The 25705-nt window shown below is 42.8% G+C and overlaps 1 protein-coding gene across 2 annotated transcripts; it reads left to right on the top strand.

Annotated features, from left to right (window-relative positions):
* sla1a (Src like adaptor 1a) lies at window positions 1–24675 on the top strand. 2 transcript variants are annotated; one of them, XM_071375210.1, is made up of 8 exons: window positions 1–172; window positions 2772–2862; window positions 3155–3254; window positions 4276–4362; window positions 4621–4724; window positions 9387–9518; window positions 21164–21296; window positions 21480–24675. In XM_071375210.1, exons 2-8 carry the CDS (start codon window positions 2790–2792, stop codon window positions 21697–21699), a joined length of 849 nt encoding a protein of 282 aa, XP_071231311.1. In that variant the 5' UTR covers window positions 1–172; window positions 2772–2789; the 3' UTR covers window positions 21700–24675. The 2 variants fall into 2 exon arrangements, with proteins under 2 accessions (XP_071231311.1, XP_071231312.1); XM_071375211.1 differs by having other exon boundaries at window positions 3158–3254; window positions 21480–24367.
* The last annotated feature ends 1030 nt before the right edge of the window (window positions 24676–25705 follow it).

The following is a 25705-nucleotide window of genomic DNA, read 5'->3' as shown; positions in this document are numbered from 1 at the left end:
AGTTGAGGGTGTGAACTGTGAAACTCTGACGGTCATTAGTAATAGTGTAACAGTGTAGCTGGCATGCTTCCTCTGGCTGATCTTCAACACACAGAGCCAAAGACCATGCTCAACTAGAATCCCCTGCTACTGGCCCTCCAAGTCTGACGACTCCACACGACTCAGCAGCTAGGTGAGTTTTCGAGGCTGTCATACATTTATTGCAGTATGTGTCTGGTAAAAGTGTACTAAGCCTATATATAAATGCAAAATGCAACAATTTCAAAGATTTTACTGAGTTACAGTTCTTAGAATGAAATCAGTCAATTGAAATAAATTCTTTAGGCCCTAATCTATGGATTTCACGACTGGGCAGGAGAGCAGACATGGGTGGGCCTGGGAGGGCATAGGCTCAGTCAATCAGAATGAGTTTTATTACAGACATAAAAAGGGCTTTATTACAGACATAAATACACCTCAGCACCCACTTTCAAGGAGCGGGACACTAATCCGGACGCTTATAAGAAACCCCGCTATGCCATCAGACGAACCATCAAACAAGCAAAGTGCCAATACAGGATTAAGATTGAATCCTACTACACCGGCTCTGACACTCGTCGGATGTGGCAGGGCTTGAAAACTGTTACGGACTACAAAGGGAAACTCAGATGCGAGCTGCCCAGTGATGCAAGCCTACCAGACGAGCTAAATGCCTTTCATGCTCGATTCGAGGCAAGCAACACTGAAGCATGCATGAGAGCACCAGCTGTTCTGGACGACTGTGTGATAACGCTCTCGGTAGCCGATGTGAGCAAGACCTTTAAACAGGTCAACATTCACAAAGCCACGGGCCCAGACAAACTACCAGGACGTGTACTCAAAGCATGCGCTGACCAATTGGTAAGTGTCTTCACTGACATTTTCAACCTCTCCCTGACCGAGTCTGTAATATCTACATGTTTCAAGCAGACTACCATAGTCCCTGTGTCCAAGGAAGCAAAGGTAACCTGCCCAAACGATTACCACCCTGTGGCACTCACATCAGTACCCATGAAGTGCTTTGAAAGGCTGGTCATGACATCAAGAGCATCCACCCGGATACCCTAGACCCACTCCAATTCGCATACCGCCCCAATAGATTCACAGATGACGCAATCTCAATCACACTCCACATTGCCCTTTCCCACCTGGACAAAAGGAAAACCTATGTGAGAATGCTGTTCATTGACTACAGCTCAGTGTTTAACACCATAGTGCTCACAAAGCTCATCACTAAGCTAAGGACCCTGGGAAGAAACACCTCCCTCTGCAACTGGATCCTAGGCTTTCTGATGGGCCGCCCCCAGGTGGTAAGGGTAGGCAACAACACATCTGCCACGCTGATCCTCAACACAGGGGCCCCTCAGGGGTGTGTGCTCAGTCCCCTCCTGTACTCCCTGTTCACCCACAACTGCGTGGCCAAACACGACTCCATCACCATCATTAAGTTTGCTGACGACACAACAGTGGTAGGCAACTGCTCGGCATCTGACCGTAAAGAGCTACAGAGGGTAGTGTGTACGGCCCAGTACATCACTGGGGCCAAGCTTCCTGCAATCCAGGACCTATATAACAGGCGGTGTCAGAGGAAAGCCCAAAAAATTGTCAAAGACCCCAGTCACCCAAGTCATAGACTGTTTTCTCTGCGACCGCACAGAATGCGGTACCGGAGTGCCAAGTCTAGGACCAAAAGGCTCCTTAACAGCTTCTACCCCCAAGCCATAAGAATGCTGAACAATTAATAAAATGGCCACCTGACTATTTACATTGACCACCCCCCCCACCCTCCATTTGTTTTTTACACTGTCGCTAAGCTGTATATTATCTATGCATAGTCACTTCACCCCAACCTACATGCACAAATTACTTCGACTAACCTGTAACCCTGCACATTGACTCGGTACAGGTATCCCCTGTATATATCCTCGTTATTGTTATTCTATTGTGTTACTTTTTATTATTTTTTACTTTAGTTTATTTAGTAAATATTTTCTTATCTCTTTCCTGAACTGCGCTGTTGGTTAAGTGTGTGACATATAACGTTTGATTTGATTTGATTTGCTGGTCACATTTGGTCAAATAAACATTTTTACTCTGACTATAAATAGCATTGACACACAGCATGATAAATATTTGCTGACATATCATGCAAATTAACCAAGATATTATCTTCTGATTGTTTCCACTGTGTCACTCTTTCCTGTGTTCTCTTATTAGTTCATCAGAGTGACAATTGGACACTACAGTTTTAATATAGCATCTACTCCAGTGTACTACTCTATAATGTGAATATAGTGAATACTAGATAGAAACCTGAAAATGCTGAATTTAATCAGGATTCGACAAAACATTTGGAAAATCAGGAGTTTTCACTATGCGTTATGGGTGAGGTAAAAAACATATAGGCTACACAATATAACCAACTGCTGTACACACAAATGGACCTTCCAATTAGTTAACACATTTTGCAACATGAGTTATACAGTATTTTTATTATTTAGAAAGGGGGTAGGATGGAAAGAGCTCAGAGCCACACCTCAGGTTTTGCAGTCGACTACGTGTCCTGGTCGAGATAGCACTCTGGCTGTTAATAGGGAAGTTACAACATGCACACATGCATGACAGGGACACAGGGACACAGGTGCTGGATGGGGCCTTCACTGGCCAGCCAGATTACTCTCTGTCTGCTATCGGAAGTTTGTGTTGATGACTAGCTTGATGACCAGCTATACCGTATGTCCGTCTGTCCTCAGACCCATTAGAGTGCCGCTATGGGGAATGTGATGTGGGGACGGGGAGCTGGGGACAAAACAAATTCAAACTACCATGACAGTGTATTAAAGGGTAAGGCTTCAATATTTTTTGAGATATTGAGCAGTTATTTGCCGTTTCTTTGTGATACTGCAGTTTTTGATATTGTAATGTGTTCAGGCTTTACAATATATAATATGTTCACACAGCTTTGAAAGATGACTCAGGACTTTTTAGATGACATACTGTTTACCCATTTGTCCAAGTGTTTCATATAATTCATTTGAATTAGAAGTTACAATGAGACAATTATTTCCTATATTTCTGGCAAATTGTGTCTCTGTGTTAACGTCTATCTAATTGTGTAATATTGGCAATTCCTCAGCAGGAGAAGACGAGACGCTTGTCGTTCTCCATGACTATCCTTCTCCAGACATCAGTGAGCCGATCTTTAGGATGGGAGAGAAGCTGAGGGTCTTGTCTCAGTAAGTAGAGTCAGTACTTTGTCTGTCTGTTAGAACAATTATAAACCCACAGTCTCTGCACTAGGGTTGCAAAGGGAGGGTATATTAGAGGGAATAATATATATATATATATGTATATATATTATAACTTTCAAAGTTATACCAGAATTGCCGAAACGTTCAAGGTCTTTGGAGAATTTCATCACATGACCTCTAGTAGCCTTTTTGGGTCATTTAGATGATCCCAGGTGTCTGTAATTCTCTCTGGCCCTCTGTGTGCTCTTATCACATGTAACATGTATAAAATGATCAAATAAGATGATTTTGAAACACAAAATAGAATGACAAACCTGGAAAACATTACCCGAAATATAAACCCTACAACTTAGTGAATATCATTGGTGTTTAATATGAAGGTTTCAGCATGAAATATCCTTTATTTATTTGTTGATGTCAATATGTCTTTCTTGTAAAAGTTTTGGCACCAAACTGAGGGCAATTGTGAAAAAAGCTGCAGAGTTTATTTAAAAAACGTCATTGTTGATTAGATGCTTTCATCATTAATTATGATATTTCAACCATATGGTCTATCTATCCACTAGAAACTCATGGACACATATATAAAAAAGGAATACAGTATGCATATATTTTTTGTAAAGTTATTTGAGTATAAATTACCATAGATTACAGTAACTTTGGTAAATTACCGGTAGTTTTGCAACCCTACTCTGTACTAAAAGCTTCCTAGGGCAGAAATGGATAGATGCAGAGTTACAGATATAGATACCGTGACAACAAAAGAGGACAGACACAGTCCTTTCCAAAACAAAATGGAAGGCTCTGCATACAAGTATAACTACAAAGCATGCAATAATACAAAACAACACTACACAATCAATAACATTTTGCACACAACAAAGAATGAACACATTGGGGGAAATCTGATGCATAACACTTAACACTTATACAAATAGGGGGAACTACAATTTCAGATTTAGTTTCTGTTACCTATTGAGGTTCTCCTTTAATCTGTGTTCTTCAGGGAAGGCAACTGGTGGAGAGTCCGGTCTGTCCAATCAGGAAGTGAGAACTACATCCCCAACAACCATACTGCCAAAGTCTACCATGGGTAAGCAATGTTAAAACTATGTTCTGTGTTGTCATAATTAAAGGCTGTGTTGACTTGATTTTGTACAGTGATATAATGTATACCGTTCCCTTGTGTGTGTGTGTGTGTGTGTGTGTGTGTGTGTGTGTGTGTGTGTGTGTGTGTGTGTGTGTGTGTGTGTGTGTGTGTGTGTGTGTGTGTGTGTGTGTGTGTGTGTGTGTGTGTGTGTGTGTGTGTGTGTGTGTGTGTGTGTGTGTGTGTGTGTGTGTGTGTTTTAAGATGGCTGTTTGAGGGAGTAGTGAGGCAGAAGGCAGAGGAACTACTTAGTCTCCCTGAAAACAGAATGGGTTCCTTCATGATCAGAGAGAGCACCCAGCAGAGAGGTGAGTGCATGAACATTTAATGCCCTACCAAGTTATTCCTTAAGAGTCTAAGCCGGGTGGGGATTTTTTTGATGCCTCTTTAAGTATAAAACAAATATACAGTGTATATATACAAATTATTGGATGAAACATTGAATTTGGTCTTACTGCTATTAGCCCATAGAAACGCATTAAATAACAGATTCATACACGGGAAAACAGATAGAAAAATGTTTTTTCAAAAGGAAGATTGTTTTAAAATCTCTGTCCTATATCTGAAATATATATACTGTATATATATATATATATATATATATATATATATATATATATATATATACAGTTGAAGTCGTAAGTTTACATACACATTAGCCAAATACGTTTAAACTCAGTTTTTCACAATTCCTGATATTTAATCATAGTAAAAATTCCCTGTCTTCGGTTAGTTAGGATCACCACTTTATTTTAAGAATGTGAAATGTCAGAATAATAGTAGAGAGAATTATTTATTTCAGCTTTTATTTCTTTCATCACATTCCCAGTGGCTCAGAAGATTACATACACTCAATTAGTATTTGGTAGCATTGCCTTTAAGTTGTTTAACTTCTGTCAAACATTTTGGGTAGCCTTCCACAAGCTTCCCACAATAAGTTGGGTGAATTGTGGCCCATTGCTCCTGACAGAACTGGTGTTACTGAGTCAGGTTTGTAGGCCTCCTTGCTTGCACACGCTTTTTCAGTTCTGTCCACAAATTCTCTATAGGATTGAAGTCAGGGCTTTGTGATGGCCACTGCAATACCTTGACCTTTGTTGTCCTTAAGCCATTTTGCCACAACTTTGCCATCTATTTTGTGAAGTGCACCAGTCCCTCCTGCAGCTAAGCACCCCCAGAACATGATGCTGCCACCGCCGTGCTTCACGGTTGGGATGGTGTTATTCGGCTTGCAAGCCTCCCCCTTTTTCCTCCAAACACAACGATGGTCGTTATGGCCAAACAGTTCTATATTTGTTTCATTAGACCAGAGGATATTTCTCCAAAAAGTACAATCTTTGTCCTCATGTGCAGTTGCAAACCATAGTCTGGCTTTTTTATGGCGGTTTTGGAGCAGTGGCTTTTTCCTTGCTGAGCGGCCTTTCAGATTATGTTGATATCGGACTCGTTTTACTGTGGATATATATACTTTTGTACCTGTTTCCTCCAGCATCTTCACAAGGTCCTTTGATGTTGTTCTGGGATTGATTTGCACTTTTCGCACCAAAGTACGTTCATCTCCAGGAGATGTGTCTCCTTCAAATCAAATCAAAGTTTGTCACGTGCGACAAATACAACAGTGAAATGCTTACTTACAGGCTCTAACCAACAGTGCGGTTCACAGTATGACGGCTGAGCGGTATGACGGCTGCGTGGTCCCATGGTGTTTAAACTTGCGTACTATTGTTTGTACAGATGAACGTGGTACCTTCAGGCATTTTGAAATTGCTCCCAAGGATGAACCAGACTTGTGGAGGTCTACAATTTTTTTCTGAGGTCTTGGCTGATTTCTTTTGATTTTCCCATGATGTCAAGCAAAGAGGCACTGAGTTTGAAGGTAGGTCTTGAAATACATCCACAGGTACACCTCCAATTGACTCTAATGATGTCAATTAGCCAATCAGAAGCTTCTAAAGCCATGACATAATTTTCTGGAATTTTCCAAGCTGCGTAAAGGCACAGTCAACGTACGTAGTATATGTAAACTTCTGACACACTGGAATTATATGTGAAAAAATCTGTCTGTAAACAATCGTTGGAAACATTGCTTGTGTCATGCACAAAGTAGATATCCTAACCGACTTGCCAAAACTGTCGTTTCTTAACAAGAAATTTGTTGAGTCGTTGAAAAACGAGTTTTAATGACTCCAACCTAAGTGTATGTAAATTTCCGACTTCAACTGTATATATTTATATATACGCTACTGTTCAAAAGTTTGGGGTCACTTAGAAATGTCCTTGTTTTTGAAAGACAAGCAATTTTTTGGTCCATTAAAATAACATCAAATTGATCAGAAATACAGTGTAGACCTTGTTAATGTTGTAAATGACTATTGTAGCTGGAAATGGCTGATTTCTTTATGGAATATCTACATAGGCGTACAAAGGCCCATTATCAGCAACCATCACTCCTTCTGGGCAGAGTTGCAAAGAAAAAGCATATCTCAGACTGGCCAATAAAAATAAAATATTAAGTTGGGCAAAAGAAGACAGACCCTGGACAGAGGAACTCTGCCTAGTAGGCCAACATACCATTTTAGGACTTGTGAGGCATCTGTTTCTCAAACTAGACACTCTAATGTACTTGTCATCTTGCTCAGTTGTCAGTGGGGCCTCCCACTCTTCTTTCTATTCTGGTTAGAGTTTGCCAGTTTGCGCTGTTCTGTGAAGGGAGTAGTACACAGCGTTGTGCGAGATCTTCGGTTTCTTGGCAATTTCTCGCATGGAATAGCCTTCATTTCTCAAAACAAGAATAGACTGACAAGTTTCAGAAGAAAGTGCTTTGTTTCTGGCCATTTTGAGCCTGTAATCGAACCCCCAAATGCTGATGCTCCAGATACTCAACTAGTCTAAAGAAGGCCAGTTTTATTGCTTCTTTAATTAGTACAACAGTTTTCAGCTGTGCAAACATAATTGCAAAAGGATTTTCTAATGATCAATTAGCCTTTTAAAATTATAAACTTGGATTAGCTAACACAAAGTGCCATTGGAACACAGGAGTGATTGTTGCTGATAATGGGCCTCTCTACGCCTATGTAGATATTCCATTACAAATCAGCCCTTTCCAGCTACAATAGTCATTTACAATATTAAAGAGTTCCAGCAATGTAACCAGTGTTATTGTTGGTAGTTTAAAGAAAGCTGTTGCTGATAATGGGCCTCTGTACGCCTATGTAGATATACCATTAAAAATCTGCCATTTCCAGCTACAATAGTCATTTACAACATTAACAATGTCTACACTGTATTTCTGATCAATTTGCTTTTCTTTCAAAAACAAGAACATTTCTAAGTGACCACAAACTTTTGAACGGTTGTGTGTATAGATATATATAATTATATTTTTTAATTTTATTACCCATATTTAAAGGTGCAACATGCATAAATCATTTCCTGGTTGCTAAAATTATAATAGTTCACTTAATTTCAGTCTATGTAAAAAATCATTGAACCATGCAAATCACTGTGAAATATATTTTCAATAATCAAAAATATAGCATTGTCAGCTGTTTGAATCTGGTGTACAAAACCGAAAGTAAAAAAACTCAAAAACAAAACTTTATAAGGGAAGCATAGAAATAGCGCATGTAGAACAGATCAATAAGAATGACAGCTCTATAACTCACTATGCGAATTCGGTCGGGTCGCACAAAACGTTTTTGGGGCGCTGAACTACTTCCATATACAGTGCATTCTGGAAGTATTCAGACCCCATGACTTATTCCACATTATGTTGTGTTACAGCCTGAATTCCAAATGGATTACATAGATTGTCATTGTCACTGTCATTTAGGTTAGTATTGTGGAGTAACTACAATGTTGTTTATCCATCCTCAGTTTGCTTTCTCCTATCACAGCCATTAAACTCTGTAACTGTTTTAAAGTCACCTTTGGCCTCATTGTGAAATCCCTGAGCGGTTTCCTTCCTCTCCGGCAACTGAGTTAGGAAGGACGCCTATATCTTTGTAGTGACTGGGCGTATTGATACACCATCCAAAGTGTAATTAATAACTTCACCATGCTCAAAAGGGATATTCAATGTCATTCAATGTTTTTTTTACCCATCTACCAATAGGTGCCCTTTGTGGGGATTTGGTAAACCTCCTTGCCTCTGTGTATACAATGCACTGCTCAACTGAGGGACCTTACAGATAATTGTATGTGTGGGGTACAGTGATGAGGTGGTCTTTCAAAAATCATGTTAAACACTATTCACTATTCCAGTCCATGCAACTTATTATGTGACTTGGTTAGCAAATGTTTAATACTGAACTAATTTAGGCTTGCCATAACAAATACTTATTGACTCAAGACATTTCATCTTTTAATTTGTAATTCATTGTACAAATTTCTAAAAACATAATTCAATTTTGACATTATGGGGTATTGTGTGTAGGCCAGTGACACAAATATAAATGTAACACATTTTAAATTCACACTGTAACACAACAAAATGTCAAGTGGTGTGAATAATTTATGAAGGCACTGTTCTTACATTCATTTTGTAAACTGGTACATAGCTACCTTCAGACAAGTAAGTCTTGTGAGGGTCATAGAGCAAAACAGAGTACACCATCGTGAGAGTCTCATCTTTATTCCCATCATAGAGTGCCAATTATTATTAGTTTGTAGGCAAACCATTCGGACACTACAAACGTTTTAGTGAGAAGACCGATTTTCTGGATGTCTCATGTTCTAACAAACATCACTGTAGCTCAGCCACCTTCCACTTCAGATGTAGAAGGCCGCCATTGGTGGAGGATTGAACAGACAGGTTTTTTTATGTTTTATGCTAATATAATTTTACGGGTGCAGACATCAACTCAAGGGGGTTATTAAACTGAATGTCAGTAGGATGATAGGAGATTGGTATCTATTAAGATCTATCTAGGCCTATACCTAATGCCTTTTATGTTATATTATATTTGCAGGTGTCTACTCCATGTCTGTGAAGCACAGATCCATCCAGCACTATAAAATCTTTCGCCTGGAGAACAGCTGGTACTATATCTCTCCTCGTCTGACTTTCCAGTGCTTAGAAGAGATGGTAAACCACTACTCTGGTGAGTCCAAGACAGACACACACACACACTGAAAATAACCTCAATAATTTTTAAATAGCTTTGTTCTTATCAGATGCTTGCCATCTTTCCACTGTGCGTTGGCCTAGCTCTGAGAGTACACACACTAAGAACAAAACAGGAAGTAATGCTGTTGTTGATGACCATTTTAACATATTTGTGCTGAGACTAGGTCTTTCATATTGACTGTCACACTGTTTTACTTTTATTTATTTTCTCAAACAATAACCATACAAAAGCCAACAAACAAACACACACACATTTCTCACAATCCCACTCCCCCTCATCCTTCATCCACTGGAACATTCCAGTGCTTGTTGCACTCTATGCCATATGGCCTCAAATTGCATTGTTCTATTTTCTTCTGTAGCCCACACTCAATATTCAATATTTAAATAATAATAATAATAAATAACAATACATTTGATTCATCCACTGCCGTAGTGATGAAGGATCATTTGATTTCCAGTTTTTGAGTAGAGATTTTTTTCTAAATCATTGACGATTAAAGTATGGTCCACCCCATTGGTTCTCTCACCACACCCTCATATGTCATGTCTTGAAATATGCAGATAGATGGTTTAAAAGTAAGTTTACATTGGAATACTTCTGACAGCCAACTTTCTAACTCCTCCCACAACTTCCAGACTTCATAGCATTCCAAGAAAGCATTGATTGCATTGTTTTACACTTAAGACATGACTCTGCCATTGTGCTGTAGAATTGTTTTAATTTTGTATAATAAATTCTATACATTAGTTTATACTGGATTAAGCATACATTTGTTACCTGTAATTTCGTTAGTTATGGTCCAACACTCCCTCCATCTTGTGTCTATCAGTTATTTTTAAGTCTTGATTGCAATAGTTTATATTTTCTTCTAAGAGATTGTCAGTTAGATAGGCTTTCTCCATGGTTTTGTATACATTACCTATCATATAAGTTTCCTTTTCTGAGTCAAATAAGATTCCCTCAACATTGATTGGATGTCCAAAAGACAAACTTTTCAGTTACATGTATTTGAGTTTTCAATATTGGAGACGGTGCCAAGAATGTGCAAATCTGTCATCAGGGCAAAGGGGGAAGAATCTCAAATATATTTTTGTAATAATGGAGCTGTGAGTCGGGAAGCAGGTGCAAGTGAAAAGTTGAATAAAACAACAAAAACGAGATAATAAACAAGCACAATACCAACTGGTGAGTAAACATAAGAGAGTTACATAAAGGGGAGGAAATGATGAAGGTAATGAAGTCCAGGTGTGAATTATAATGATTAACAGGTGTGCGTAATGATGAATCCCAGGACCGGTGGTTAGTATTCCAGTGACGTTGTACGCCGGGGAGGAGCAGATGTGACAGTACTACCCCCCCCCCCCCCCCCCCCCTCTGATTCATTGCTCCAGCCGCAGGACGACGCCGACCAGAGGAACGATCCCGAGGAGTGGGTCGGTCCGGGTGGCAAAGGTGGAAATCACGGATGCTGGGGTCCAGAGTGTCCTCCAATGGAACCCAACACCGCTCCTCTGGGCCATACCCCTCCCAGTCCACCAGATACTGGAGCCGACCCCTATGACGTCGGGAGTCCAGTAGGGAGCTGACAGCGTACGCCGGACCCCCCTCGATGTCCAGGGGGGGATGGAGGTGTGTCATGGGGGACAGTATCAGCTAGGGGACCAGGAACCACTGGCCTGAGAAGGGAGACATGAAAAGAGGGTGAGATATGATAGTGACTGGGTAGTTGTAACCTGTACGTCACCTCGTTGACCCTCCGGAGAACCTTGAATGGCCCCACAAACCGGGGACTTTCTTGCAGGGCTTGCGGAGTGGGAGGTTCCTGGTACAGAGCCAGATGCGGTCCTCAGAATGGAACACAGGGGTCTCACTGAAGTGGCGGTCTGACTGTTCCGTCTGACGATGGACGGCGCGCTGGAGTCTCACGTGCGCGTCGCTCCACACCTCCTCAACACTCATCTACCGGAACCACTCATCTACCGCAGGAGCTGCGATCTTGCCCGGTGTCCAGGGCCAGCTGGAAACCTAAAACACACTGGAAGTGGATCAACTCAGTGGAGGAGTGAAGTAGATAGTTCTGGGCGTACTCTGCCCAGGGAAGGAATCGTGCCCACTCACCCTGCCGGTCCTGACAGTGACTCCTCAGGAACCTCCCCAGCTACTGGTTCATTATCTCCACCTACCCGTTGGAGTGAGGCCGATACCCAGAAATGACGGTCGGAGGAGCTTCCTTGCTGGAGCATTCCGGGGGGACTTGGTTTGAGCACATACGGAACAGGAGTTGACATACCGAGTGACATCCTGCACCAAGGTGGGCCACAAGTACTTCTCAGCGATGTAGTGGATGGGTGCGAGAAATACCTGGAAGTCAAGTGACGACAGCTGTGTGTGCCCAGGTCAGCAGCCGATCCCTTATCCCCGTGGGAATGTAGATGCACTCGGGAGGACAATTCCGGGGTGCAGGCTCCCTCTCCAGAGCCTGGCGGATGTCCACATCGACATCCCAAACCACTGGTCTCCTCGCTGTCCGTATGTACGCTAGGTTCTGATGGTCGGTGAGGATGACAAATGGTTCCTTGGCGCCCTCCAGTTAATGTCTCCACTCCTTTAATGCCAACTTCACTGCCAGGAGCTCTCGATTGCCGATGTCGCAATTCCTCTGCTGAGGACAGTTTCTTGGAGGAAAAAGCACAAGGATACAATTTCAATGGGTTACCCTGTCTTTGTGACAAAACTGCCCCCACGCCCACCTCAGATGAGTCTACCTCAACCACAAAAGGTAGCATGGGATCTGGGTGTTTTAGCAAGGGAGCGGAGGTGAAACGCCCCTTGAGGAGACGAAAGGCCTCTTCGGCTGCTGGAGAACACAGCAACCTACGAGGCCCAACGTTGATGAGGGAGGTGAGAGGGGCGGCGATGGCACTGAAGTTCCTGATGAAACGGGGGAAGAATTTGGCAAACCCCAAAAACCGTTGTAACCCTTGACGGTGGTTGGGACTGGCCATGACCTTACCGCATCTACCTTCTTGTCCTCCATCCTCACTCCCTGCGGGCTGATTTGGTAACCCAAGAAGGATACAGCCTTCTGATGGAATTGGCACTTCTCCGCCTTGACAAACTGTTGATTGACCAAGAGGCGTTCCAGGACTGTTATAACGTGGGTGATGTGATCTTCAAGGTTTGTGAGAAGATCAGGATGTCATTGATGTAGACAATCACCTGACGTCCGAGCATGTCCCTGAACACCTCGTTGACGAATGCCTGGAACAATGACGGAGCATTGGCTAAGCCAAAGGGCATAACCAAGTACTCGTAGTGACCAGACATCATGCTGAACGGCGTCTTACACTCCTCCCCCTCCAGGATGCGGATGATATTGTAGGCACTCCGCAAGTCCAGTTTGGTGAAGAACTGGGCCCCGCGGAGCTGCTCGATGGCTGACGGCACCAACGGGAGAGGGTACCGATACTTCTTGGGGATGTCATTGAGACCTCGGTAATCGATACATGGGCGTAATCCGCCATCCTTCTTGGCCACGAAAAAGGAACCAGCCGATGCAGGAGACGTGGATGTGAGGATGAAACCCTGTTGGAGCGCCTCTTGAATGTAATCCTCCAAGGCCTGGGTCTCAGCCACAGACAGAGGGTAGATGCGTCTGCGCGGAGGTGTAGCACCGGAAAACAGGTCGATGGCACAGTCCCAGGGCGATGAGGAGGGAGACAAGTAGCGCGGAGAATACCTCCCTTAGGTCCTGGTATTCCTCCGAGATGTTGGGCTGAAGGGCAAACACAGGACTCTCAACCGACGATGAACCACATGGGACAGGGAAGCAGGTCTTCCGGCATTCAGGTGACCAGTCTGATTCTCATCCTCGACCATGAGATGGTAGGGTCATGGCGTTGAAGCCAAGGGAGGCCGAGGATGATTTTGTGAACTGGTGCATTGGTGATGAAAAAGGGGATGTTCTCCTGGTGACTCCACGGTGAGGGTGAGTGGTTGAGTAATGTGTGTGATGGTCCCAGATCATAATGGCCGACAGTCAAGATCTTGAACTGGAAAAGGAGAGAAGAGCGGGTAGATGGTAATGTTGAGGGAGGAGGCAAAGGTCTGATCCATAAAGTTCCACGCGGCGCCGGAATCCAATAAAGCTGTAGACACAGTACATGAGGGACAGTCAGCCAGAGGGATAGAAACCAAACAGAGTCTAGCAGGAAGAGTTGCATCTGGAATACTCACTCCTGATCCAGGGGATGAAACATCACGTGACCGTCCCTCTGCTCTAGTGGATCTCGGATTCTGATGTACCGGACACCGCTGGAGCTTGTGCCCTCCTTGCCCACAGCACAGACATAGCCCCAGCTGTATCCATCTGTCTCGTTCTGCCGTGGAATAGCGTGTGACCCCTACCTCCATGGGTTCAGGCTCTGATCCCAAGTACTCGCAGAAGGAGGGAGAGAAGCGATGAGAATGCAAACGCTCCCATTGAAGGTTATCCAGGCGGATGGCCATCGCAATGAGCGCGTCCAGGATAAGGTTGTTGTCCCGACAGGCCAGTTCCGTCTGGACCTTCTCGCACAGGTCGTAGCCCATTCCAATGCCCGCCTGGTCAGCAGAGAAATAATCATGGCAACCTTAGACCTCCTGGTGGTGGGGGCTCCCAACTGGTGTGACAAATAGAGGGAGCACTGAAGGAGGAAGCCACGGCATTTGGATGGTGTACCGTCGTATTTCTCTGGGAGGGAAAGACGAGCTTCGCTGACCTGAGCGGGTTGCTGAATGAGCCGTTTCGCTGGCTCGCTGGGTAGACTGGCTCTAGAGTATCCTCCGCTGCTGGTCTGCAACGTCCCTCGAGATGCTGCAAACTGCGGAGAATCTCTTCCATGGCCATCCCCAGTTGAGCCAGCTGGTCATTGTGTTGACGTAGAAGGTACCCTTGCTCGCCGACCGTCTAATAGATATCCGATTTTCCTGCTGCTTCCATAGTTTGAGTTGGTATTCTGTAATAACAGAGCTGAGTCGGGAAGCAGGTGAAAAGTTGAATAAAACAACAAAAACAGGAACGAGATAATTCTATGAGGCAACACGCCGTTAAACAAGAACAATACCAACTGGTGAGTGAACATAAGACAGTGACATATAAAGGGGAGGAAATTATGAAGGTACGCCGGAGGGGAGGAGCAAGAGAAGATGTGACAATTTTTATTTGTTTAACACTTTTTTGGTTACTACATGATTCCATATGTGTTATTTCATAGTTTTGATGTCTTCACTATTATTCTACTATGTAGAAAATAGTAAAAATAAAGAAAAACCCTTGAATGAGTAGGTGTGTCCAAACTTTTGACTGGTACTGTACATATATGTACATGTATGTTTCCTAATCTTTCTTTCATCTCTCAGATACAGGACAGACACTTCAGAACAAACTTCCTTAAGGTTTTTTGGGGGGGACTAATAGCAGTAATGCCAAATTCTATTTGTCAAGGGGTCTTAAAATTCTAAATCTAATAGCTAAATGATTCTTGGTATGACCTTCTTAAAACAATTCCATATAGCCCCCCCCCCCCCCAATGTGGGTGCACCGAGAGTTGGGCTCCACTGAGAGTGGGGCTGGTGGGGCTCTACTTGGGGAGAGTGGGTCCACCGAGAGACCAAAGTGAAATGAGTCGAGGCACCACACATACTCCAGGGAAGTGTCTACTGCCCTCCCAACTTCTCGTCCCGACCCCTCGGATAGAGCCCATCTCCACTCTCGCCAATAACCACCGTTGGATCTTAACTACAATGGCAAATAAGGAATAATAATGACTTGTCATCCTCTCCTAATTTGGCCAGAACTCTTATTCATTTTACAGCAGGTTTGCAAGTCACAAAAAGAAATACAATTACATTGCAGTATAAATCCTTCCTTCCCTTCCTTCCCAAGCCAAGCTTGTCCCTTTCCCACAGACCCTCACATTTTTTTCTCCCCCCTTTACACCCCCCAGCCAAGCCAAGCTTGTCCAACCCTCCCATCCTGGCTCACCCAAGCCAAGCTTGACCAACCCTCCCATCCTGGCCCACCCAAGCCAGGTTTGTCCAACCTTCCCATCCTTGCCAAGCTTGTCCAACCCTCCCATCCTTGTCCACCCAAACAACGTTTGTCCCAACTTCTCATCTTTTCTCAGACACATTTATACCCATCCATACATCTATTCTCCTTCATTCACATTCAACCTAGATAGTTTGAGCTGTTTTTGTCTATTAATGTTTTGTATTATGTCCTATTTCATGTTTTGTGTGGACCCCAGGAAGAGTAGCTGCTGCTTTTGCAACAACTAATGGGGGATCCTAATAAAATACCAAACATATACCCTGTAAAGACGTGACTACCATTAATGTGAAGACAGTTATTTTATAAAATTAATTAACTACTTTAAATTATTACGTGATTAAATTAGTCATGTAATAATTAACTCATTATCAATCTTGGGGCACCACGGGAAAAGTTCTCTAACTTCTTACAGCTGAAATCCCGTTAACGGGATCGATTTAACAACAGCCAGTGAAAGTGCAGGGTGCCAAATTCAAACAACAGAAATATCATAATTAAAATTCCTCAAACATACAAGTACAGTATTATACACCATTTTAAAGATACACTTGTTGTAAATCCCACCACAGTGTCCGATTTCAAAAAGGCTTTACGACGAAAGCATACCATGCGATTATGTTAGGTCAGTGCCTAGTCACAGAAAAACACAGCCATTTTTCCAGCCAAAGAGAGGAGTCACAAAAAGCAGAAATAGAGATAAAATGAATCACTAACCTTTGATGATCTTCATCAGATGGCACTCATAGGACTTCATGTTACACAATACATGTATGTTTTGTTCGATAAAGTTCATATTTATATCCAAAAATCTCAGTTTACATTGGCAATTTATGTTCAGTAATGTTTTGCTTCCAAAACATCCAGTGATTTTGCAGAGCCACATCAATTTACAAAAATACATAAATGTTGATGAAAATACAAGTGTTATGCATGGAATTAAAGATATACTTCTCCTTAATGCAACCACTGTGTCAGATTTCAAAAGAACTTTACAGCGAAAGCACACCATGGAATAATCTGAGTACAGCGCTCAGCCACCAAAACAAGCCATACAGATACCCGCCATGTTGTGGAGTCAACAGAAGTCAGAAATAGCATTATAAATATTCACTTACCTTTGATGATCTTCATCGAAATGCACTCCCAGGAATCCCAGTTCCACAATAAATGTTTGTTTTGTTCGATAAAGTCCATCATTTATGTCCAAATACCTCCTTTTTGGTCGCGCGTTTAGTTCACAAATCAAAATTTACTAGGCGCAGGCACTTAGTCCAGATGAAAAGTCAAAACAGTTCCATTACAGTTCGTAGAAACATGTCAAACGATGTATAGAATCAGTCTTTAGGATGTTTTTATCATAAATCTTCAATAATATTCCAACCGAACAATTCCTTTGTCTTTAGAAATGAAAGGGAACGCGGCTCGCTCTCACGGCCGCACGCGTGACTTAGCTCATGGCATTCTGCCAGACCCCTTAGTCAAACAGCTCTTATTCGCTCCCCCTTCACAGTAGAAGCCTGAAACAAGGTTCTAAAGACTGTTGACATCCAATGGAAGCCTTATGAAGTGCAATCGGACCAAATTTACACTGTATCTTGGATAGGCAAAGACTTGAAAACCTACAAACCTCAGATTTCCCACTTCCTGGTTGGATTTCTTCTCTGGTTTTTGCCTGCCATATGAGTTCTGTTATACTCACAGACATCATTCAAAGAGTTTTAGAAACTTCAGAGTGTTTTCTATCCAAAATACTAATAATATGCATATCTTAGCTTCTGGGCCTGAGTAGCAGGCAGTTTACTCTGGGCACCTTATTCATCCAAGCTACTCAATACTGCCCCCCAGCCATAAGAAGTTAACGAGTTACTATCTCCCGATTTAAACTCTAAAGATATAAATATCTCTTACTTCAATCACAGTCAATTGTTAGTCATTACCTCATCAGTCTCATTCTGAACGTCACAAAATTCTTGGCTATCTACACAAAACCTAACCTAACGTATGAATCAGCAATACACAAATGGGCTTAATTATTTAATTTACGAACTAAATAATCACACTGATATACATAAACACATACACACAGTATACGTTGATTACTAACATAATGCAATGAAAAGTCCCTAGTGGACTAAATCGATATGTTACACAAGATGGAGGGTTCAGAAAGAGAGGGAAATGGAGAGACAAAGGAATTCAACTATCGTACATACAGTTGAATAATATGCTCACCATAAATATGGATATTTAGCACCCTAACAACTGCCCATTCGGATTTAGAAAAACAACACATATTTACGCTTAGATGTCTTTGTCTGTCATCTCTCTCTGAACTCAATGTTCTATGGGAAGTTGAGGGATGTAAGACTGGTTGTGTAAGTCTCTGGTTGTCCACTAGAGGTCACAATGTCCTTTGTAGTTTTCTTTGTCTCGGAGCGTTCGCTAGAGTGGATACATCAGACATAACGCACGGTGTTGAGAGGGGTCTGTTCTTCCTCCTGTTCGTTAGAGTAGATACGTCAAAGGTATATCCCACGGTGGTGATAGGGAAATGTTCTTCTTTTCTCGGCTTCGGTCGAGTTTCCTAGACTATTTTACATATACAGGTTCAGACTGAATGTGTAGGTTTTTCGTCTTCACTCGTTGAGAGTTTTTAACCATTTTGTAATGTTCAGCTCACGCAGTCAGTCACGCTGGTCTGCATTTAAATTGCAACCATTTCAACGCGTGGATTGTCCCCGCGTTCTCTGGTCTGATATGTTAATTCTTCAGCGAGTCCTTTTAAGCACTCATCTTAGAGGGCAGTTCCATCACATTGCCACAATGTCTGTGCTCACATGGGCGTTGTTACTGACTTGGCAAAAGTTTATGTGAAAAACAATTATCTCATTTAGAAGGCTAAAATCACATTTAATCTTCTCACAAATTGTTTCATATTTAATCATATAAGTTTTACAACATTTAGATGTAAATCCGATAACTAGGACATGTACACTTGCAGAGTTACAGTTATCTTGTTATACCATCCCTAATGACGTCACAAAACAACAACGGATATGACATGATTATTGTTTGGATCCCCACCAACCATTTCCCACATTCTTTATGTTAGTGAAATACTGTTTGAAATATTGTTTCAATGTCCAGTCTTTTGATGTTAAAGTTTTGGCCAAGTGTCTCCCTGTTGTAACACTCAGACATTCCATTCTCAATACTGCAAAGGCAAGAGAGAAAAATAAAAAAGTTCCCCCCTTCCTTTCTGCTGGGGAGGGGGGGCTGGCTATCTTTGAACCTCACCCAGGAGCGAGAGTCACGACAACCCTATGCATCCATACACCCATTCTCTCCAGCCCTTTTCAAACAAATCTACTTTTGTAGATTTTGTTGCACTTTCTTGTTGTTTTGGTGTGCATTGAGAGCATTTTAGCTATCTTTTCCAGGATCTCCTTTAGCTATTCATTACTATCATTTGCGTCTCCAAGTTGCTCCTTGTCTTTTACTCTGGGGAAGCCATGGATTGTTGTATTTGTGTTGCTGTGCCACTTTACAAACTGATCAGATCGGAAATAGATGGGAGGGGTGGAGGGGAGCTGAAGGTTGGGACTAAAAATAACAAAAAAACGAATGTATACTACTAAAAAGAAACATCCCTTTATCAGGACCCTGTCTTTCAAATAAAATTCGTAAAATAACTTTACAGATCTTCATTGGAAAGGGTTTAAACACTGTTTCACATGCTTGTTCAATGAAACATAAACAATTAATGAATATGCACCTGTGGAACGGTCGTTAAGACACTAACAGCTTACAGACGGTAGGCAATAAAGGTCACAGGTATGAAAACTTAGGACACTAAAGAGGCCTTTCTACTGACTCTGAAAAACACCAAAAGAAAGATGCCCAGGGTCCCTGCTCATCTGCATGAACGTGTGTTAGGCATGTTGCAAGGAGGCATGAGGACTGCAGATGTGGCCAGGGCAATAAATTGCAATGTCCGTACTGTGAGACGCCTAAGACAGCGCTACAGGGAGACAGGATGGACAGCTGATCATCCTCGCAGTGGCACCCACGTGTAACAACACCTGCTCAGGATTGGTGCATCCGAACATCACATCTGCGGGACAGGTACAGGATGGCAACAACAACTGCTTGAGTTATACCAGGAACACACAATCCCTCCATCAGTGCTCAGACTGTTCGCAATAGGCTGAGCGAGGCCGGACTGAGGGCTTGTAAACCTGTTGTAAGGCAGGTCCTCACCAGACATCACCGGCAACAATGTCGCCTATGGGCACAAACCCACCGTCGCTAGACCAGACAGGACTGGCAAAAAGTGCTCTTCACTGACGAGTCGCGGTTTTGTCTCACCAGGGGTGACGGTCGGATTCACGTTTATCGTCGAAGGAATGACCATTACACCGAGACCTGTACTCTGGAGCGGGATCGATTTGGAGGTGGAGGGTCCATAATGGTCTGGGGTGGTGTGTCACAGCATCATCGGACTGAGCTTGTGTCATTGCAGGCAATCTCAATGCTGTGCGTTACAGGGAAGACATCCTCCTCCATCATGTGGTACCCTTCCTGCAGGCTCATCCTGACATGACCCTCCAGCGTGACAATGCCACCAGCCATACTGCTCATTCTGTGTGTGATTAACTGCAAGACAGGAATGTCAGTCTTCTGCCATGGCCAGCTAAGAGCCCGGATCTCAATCCCCTTGAGCACGTCTGGGACCTGTTGGATCGGAGGGTGAGAGCTAGGGCCATTCCCCCCAGAAATGTCCGGGAACTTGCAGGTGCCTTGGTGGAAGAGTGGGGTAACATCTCACAGCAAGAACTGGCAAATCTGGTGTAATCCATGAGGAGGAGATGCACTACAGTACTTAATGCAGCTGGTGGCCGCACCAGATACTGACTGTTGCTTTTGATTTTGACCCACCCTTTGTTCAGGGACACATTATTCAATTTCTGTTAGTCACATGTCTGTGAAACTTATTCAGTTTATGTCTCAGTTGTTGAATCTTGTTATGTTCATACAAATATTTACACCTGCTGAAAATAATCGCAGTTGACAGGGAGAGGACGTTTATTTTTTTGCTGAGTTTATGTCCATAAAATCTAAATAGGTTCAGAACTTTTGTGAAACCTCAAAGCACAGTTGAAAATATATGGCAAATAGAAATGGTCTTCACAGATAGATGGGAGGGGTTGAGGGTAGCTGAACGGTGGGACTAAAAACAAGCAAAAGATAACTAATGTACAATATACTGTGTCCGTAAAATGTATATAGTATGTATAAGCTGGAAGTAGAAGCCCAAGTGTTGTTGTCCATTAGTTTACTCCAATTAGGGGAGTGGTGGTAGGGTTAGGCAAAACTAAAAAACTGATTGGTTTGCTGTTGTACATAATTGACCGCTTCATGTCATGAGTGCTTGTGAGAATACAGTATGTGTTTGTTTTTGATAACATACAGTGTATGTGCATGTGTCTGTGTCTAACCCAGTCCATCTCTGATCCCCTAGACTCTGCAGATGGTCTGTGTTGTGTTCTCACTGGCCCGTGTCTGTCTGGGACTATCAGCCCCATAGACATCACCTCTCAGCCACCCCCTGTAGTGATGCGACACAACAACTTTGACTGGAAGAAAATAGACAGGTACCGACCCATAGTTTAGTATCATTCGTTGCAGCTCTCATATCTCTGCAATCAAATTGTAGTCCTGCTTTTTGGCCAATGGAAAACATGGCTTGTGGGAAAACTGGGAAGATGGGACTCTGCGTGATTGGCTCAAATATGTTCTAATCACCCCTCTCTCTATATATATGAACCAATCAACAGGAACGATCTGATCAGCGCAGGGGCTGCGCAGGGCCAGGAGAACAGGAATGACATGGTGAGCTACGGTGTCAGAAACAGCATGGCCTCTTACCTCTCTCTGGTCGGGGATTATGACCCAGCACAGCAGAAGAAGAACCGCAAGAAGAAGAGCAAATCTGTCTGTGTGATCCCCAACCACAGCCTTAGCCATATGGACTTGGATGAGGACTATGATATGTAGTGGCCTGGATGGTGCAACACTTAGTTCTGCGAACCCCAGCACACATATATAGCCTAGGCTAGTGGTTCCCTTTCAGTCAGTCAACTTCGGTACAACATATTACAGAGGAGTTGCACTTTCGCTTCTTCGGTTGAAGGATGTACAATCACGCCTGACAGGGCCAATGAAATCCACACCTCACTGGAAGTCCCGCCTTCCACAGGTGATAAACGTGAGGATCAGATTCATTCCTTCAATTTAATACCACTCTTCACCGAGCCCAGGAACAGGCGGTGCTGGGCCAAACAGGTGTTGTACCTCATTTCCCTTCTTCAGGGAACAGTAGTTATAGTCATAACGTTACATTTTCTTTCAGTCAGTCAACATACTATGGGAAATGTTCGGCAGGTCCGACGTAGATCTTTAAGCATCACGAGAAAACGATGAGGGATCCGAGTGACCTGTTGGGAACGGGCGCTCTGGCACACCAGTGGCCTTAGATCCTCCTTTACACGTTTCCGCCAGTGGTTCTGATTCAGCCCACATTGGAGAGGGTGCGTCGGGAAGGTTTATCATTGATACTTGTGGCTCCCTGTGGCTCAGGCAGCCTTGGTTCATGGAGATTGTTATTGTTCGCCTTTTAGGCAGGGACCCATGGCAACTCCTGGCAGCGCAGGGATCTGTTATTCCAGACGCACGGGCAGGTTTGGCACGCGAGGCCGGAGATTTGGTTACTATGGAACTGGCCCCTGAGAGGGCTGATCTGATGGCTATAGGTTTACCTCTGAATGTTATTGCTACCATTCAGTCAGCAAGTGCTCCCTCCATGAGAGGGCTGTATGAGTATAAGTGGCAAGTGTTTGAGCTCTGGTGCCAAGATAAAGGGCTGGTTCATTTTCAGTGCTCTGGGAAATACTTATGTTTCTACAGGAGCTTTAAAAGCATTCTCCACTTTAAAAGCATTCTCCACTTTAAAAGCATTCTCCACTTTAAAAGCATTCTCCACTTTAAAAGCATTCTCCACTTTAAAAGCATTCTCCACTTTAAAAGCATTCTCCACTTTAAAAGCATTCTCCACTTTAAAAGTATATATGGCCGCTATCTCAGCATGTGGGAATTGACTGAGCCTCACCAGGGGCTCACCCACTGGTGTTGCAGTTCCTGAAAGGTGTACACCCTTCCTGTACTCAGTTCGCCCCGGTCGACTCTAAGGTGACTTTGTGTCCAAATGCGGCCTTTGCCTCAAAAGTAATGGCCATGCCCTACAAGTCCTTAGCTTTTGAGGTGTTTCCCTTTTTGCCTCCTCCATTTGCTTCTGAAGAGCAACAGAGGTTACATGCCCTGTGTCTGGTGCAAGCTCTACGCACATACATTGAACAACCTGAGATATCCGGTTGTGTGACCAGTTTATTGTCTGTTTTGCTAATCCAGCTCAGCTGCAGGGCACTCTTTGAGCAGTGTCTCTCCCACTGGATTGTGGAGGCTATCTCCTGCCATAAAACAGCAAGGGACAAGGGTTACCTAGTGGAGTACGCACCCACTCCACCAGGGGGCTGGCAGCATTTTGGCCATTGTTTAAAGGGTTGACTATAGGAGATATTTGTGCTGCGGCGAGTTGGGCATCACCACACACTTTGTAAGGTTTTTTCACTTGGATGTCACTTTTCCCAGTGTAGCCCACAGGGTGCTTACAGCTGAGACAGGGGAAAGTCACTAGGCGGGTCTTCCAGCGAGGTGCGGATTTCATTGGCCTTGTCAGGTGCAATTGTATATATGTCAACCAATGTCGAGAGAGTGAGACTCCCCATTGTATGTTGTACCTTGTTTCCCTCCTTCAGGGAACAGTAGTTATAGTCATAACGCTACATTCTCAAACTTCTCCTCAGGGACCCCCAGACTTTCCATGTATTTGATCTATTCTGGAGCTAGCACACCTGATTAAACTTTTCAACTTATCAACATGCCCTTGACTAGGTGAATCACGTGAGTTACTTCAGGGCTACAACTAAATTGTGAAACCTCTGGGGGTCCCAGAGGAGAGATTTGAGAAGTGCTGGCATGAGTTTGAATCTGAACCACTGCCCTTCTGAACTACTGCTATCTTTCCTGTCTCCTCTTCACTGTCCTATCTAAATAACACAAAGCACACAACAAATATGTTTAAAAGAAGAACTAAGAGACTTAGTGGCCAGCTACTCTATTTAGGATATTAACATCTGTTACGAGATACTATTTTTCCTCCAAAGCACACATTGGTTCTCATCATCTGTTACGAGATACTATTTTTCCTCCAAAGCACACATTGGTTCTCATCATCTGTTACGAGATACTATTTTTTCCTCCAAAGCATACATTTGTCCTTATCTGAGCCTTTGGGATTGATCTGAGAAGGAATTTCCCGTGGGGTAAATCAACAGTGAATTTGAAGTCCGTCTGGAATCCAGAGCCCTGACCGAGTGTCCTGCCAGAGTACAAAACATGTTTGCGTCATGACAGTTGATTGATGTAAGACTTGAATGCTATGTTATGGATGTTTACTGTGTGTAAATGGGTCATTTATGGATGTGTGTGTCTGTCAGCATGTCAATGTCAATTGTTACAGTTTCAGAACCTTTAGCCTAACCCTTGCAAACTGATTTCAGTTGAGTGTACAAGTTGCTCATATAAATAAAAGTTAATTATCATATAATCTCGGCACCCAGAACCAAATATTGTGTGTGCGCTGGCCTGGCCAGCTCGTCTGTCACGAGAGACTAGCCATAACATAAGGTTCATTCTGGAAGGGATATGGGGAGTTATGTCCAGAGAAGCCATAATAAGGTTCATTCTGGAAGGGATATGGGGAGTTATGTCCAGAGAAGCCATAATAAGGTTCATTCTGGAAGGGATATGGGGAGTTATGTCCAGAGAAGCCATAATAAGGTTCATTCTGGAAGGGATATGGGGAGTTATGTCCAGAGAAGCCATAATAAGTTGATAAAACATCATGTTAGAAGATGACTGCTGAGAACAATTTGTCCTCTTGAATGTAACCCAGGGCTTCAAGTATGAATCCTAGCAAACATTGGGGAAAACAGCACATTGAAAATACTCTGGTTTACCTCATGAGTCTCAGTGTATTGTGTCGTGTGCTGTTGTTGTCTCGCCAATGCCTCATGGCGGCCATATGCGATGCTGATAGGTTCATTGTGACTGTGAAAGCTGCCCACTGGGTACACTACATAATTTCAATGTGGATAATTGGATAATAATTTGGTTGAGACATTGATCAATGAGATTACAACCTATATTCACCCACTTAAAAAGACAACCAAAGGTTAGTTGAATTTCCAATGTGTTATCACGGTGACTTCAACCATCTAAAAGCACAATCAAATTCCAATGGAAAAACAACATCTGATTTTTGGTTTAGTTTCACTCAAATGTCTATCAAAGCGCATTCAACCATTTAAAATCACAGCAAAATTCAAATGAAAATACAATGTCAGATATTTTGTTTATTTATACAACAGATTACTGTGATATCACTGTACTTCATCTACAGTAATAGTTGAGATTACATTAAAAGTGCATGTTGCAAGTGATCACTGCCGTTAGAGATTCTGCGCAGATTTTTTACAGAAATTGTGATGATCTCCACAGACCTGCGATGACCTCTGCATGCTATCGTGAAGATGCACGCTTTTTATGGTTACGTAAGAGGAAATGTATAGTTACAGTATCCTCCAAAGGTGGCCATGTGTTACTCAGCCAAACATCAACATTTAAAGGAGATGTATCTACTGCTTGGATAGTTCAATTTGAGCCACTGACTTAATCCGATTATTTAACTTTTATTTTTGGTTGAGTTGGAGACGTTGATGCACTTTAAATAAAGTTTGACTTGAATTTGCCCAATTCTTTAACTTAGATTTTTGGTGGAGATGGAAATGTGAATCCAACATACACATTTTAAATTTGTAGACAAACTGGAATTAAAGCCAGACTAAATCAGTGGCACAGATGGAACTATCCAAGCAGAAGATAC

This window comes from Salvelinus alpinus, chromosome 29 (assembly GCF_045679555.1).
Source record: "Salvelinus alpinus chromosome 29, SLU_Salpinus.1, whole genome shotgun sequence".
Taxonomy (NCBI): Eukaryota; Metazoa; Chordata; class Actinopteri; order Salmoniformes; family Salmonidae; genus Salvelinus; species Salvelinus alpinus.
This window is presented reverse-complemented; position numbering and strand designations above follow the sequence as displayed.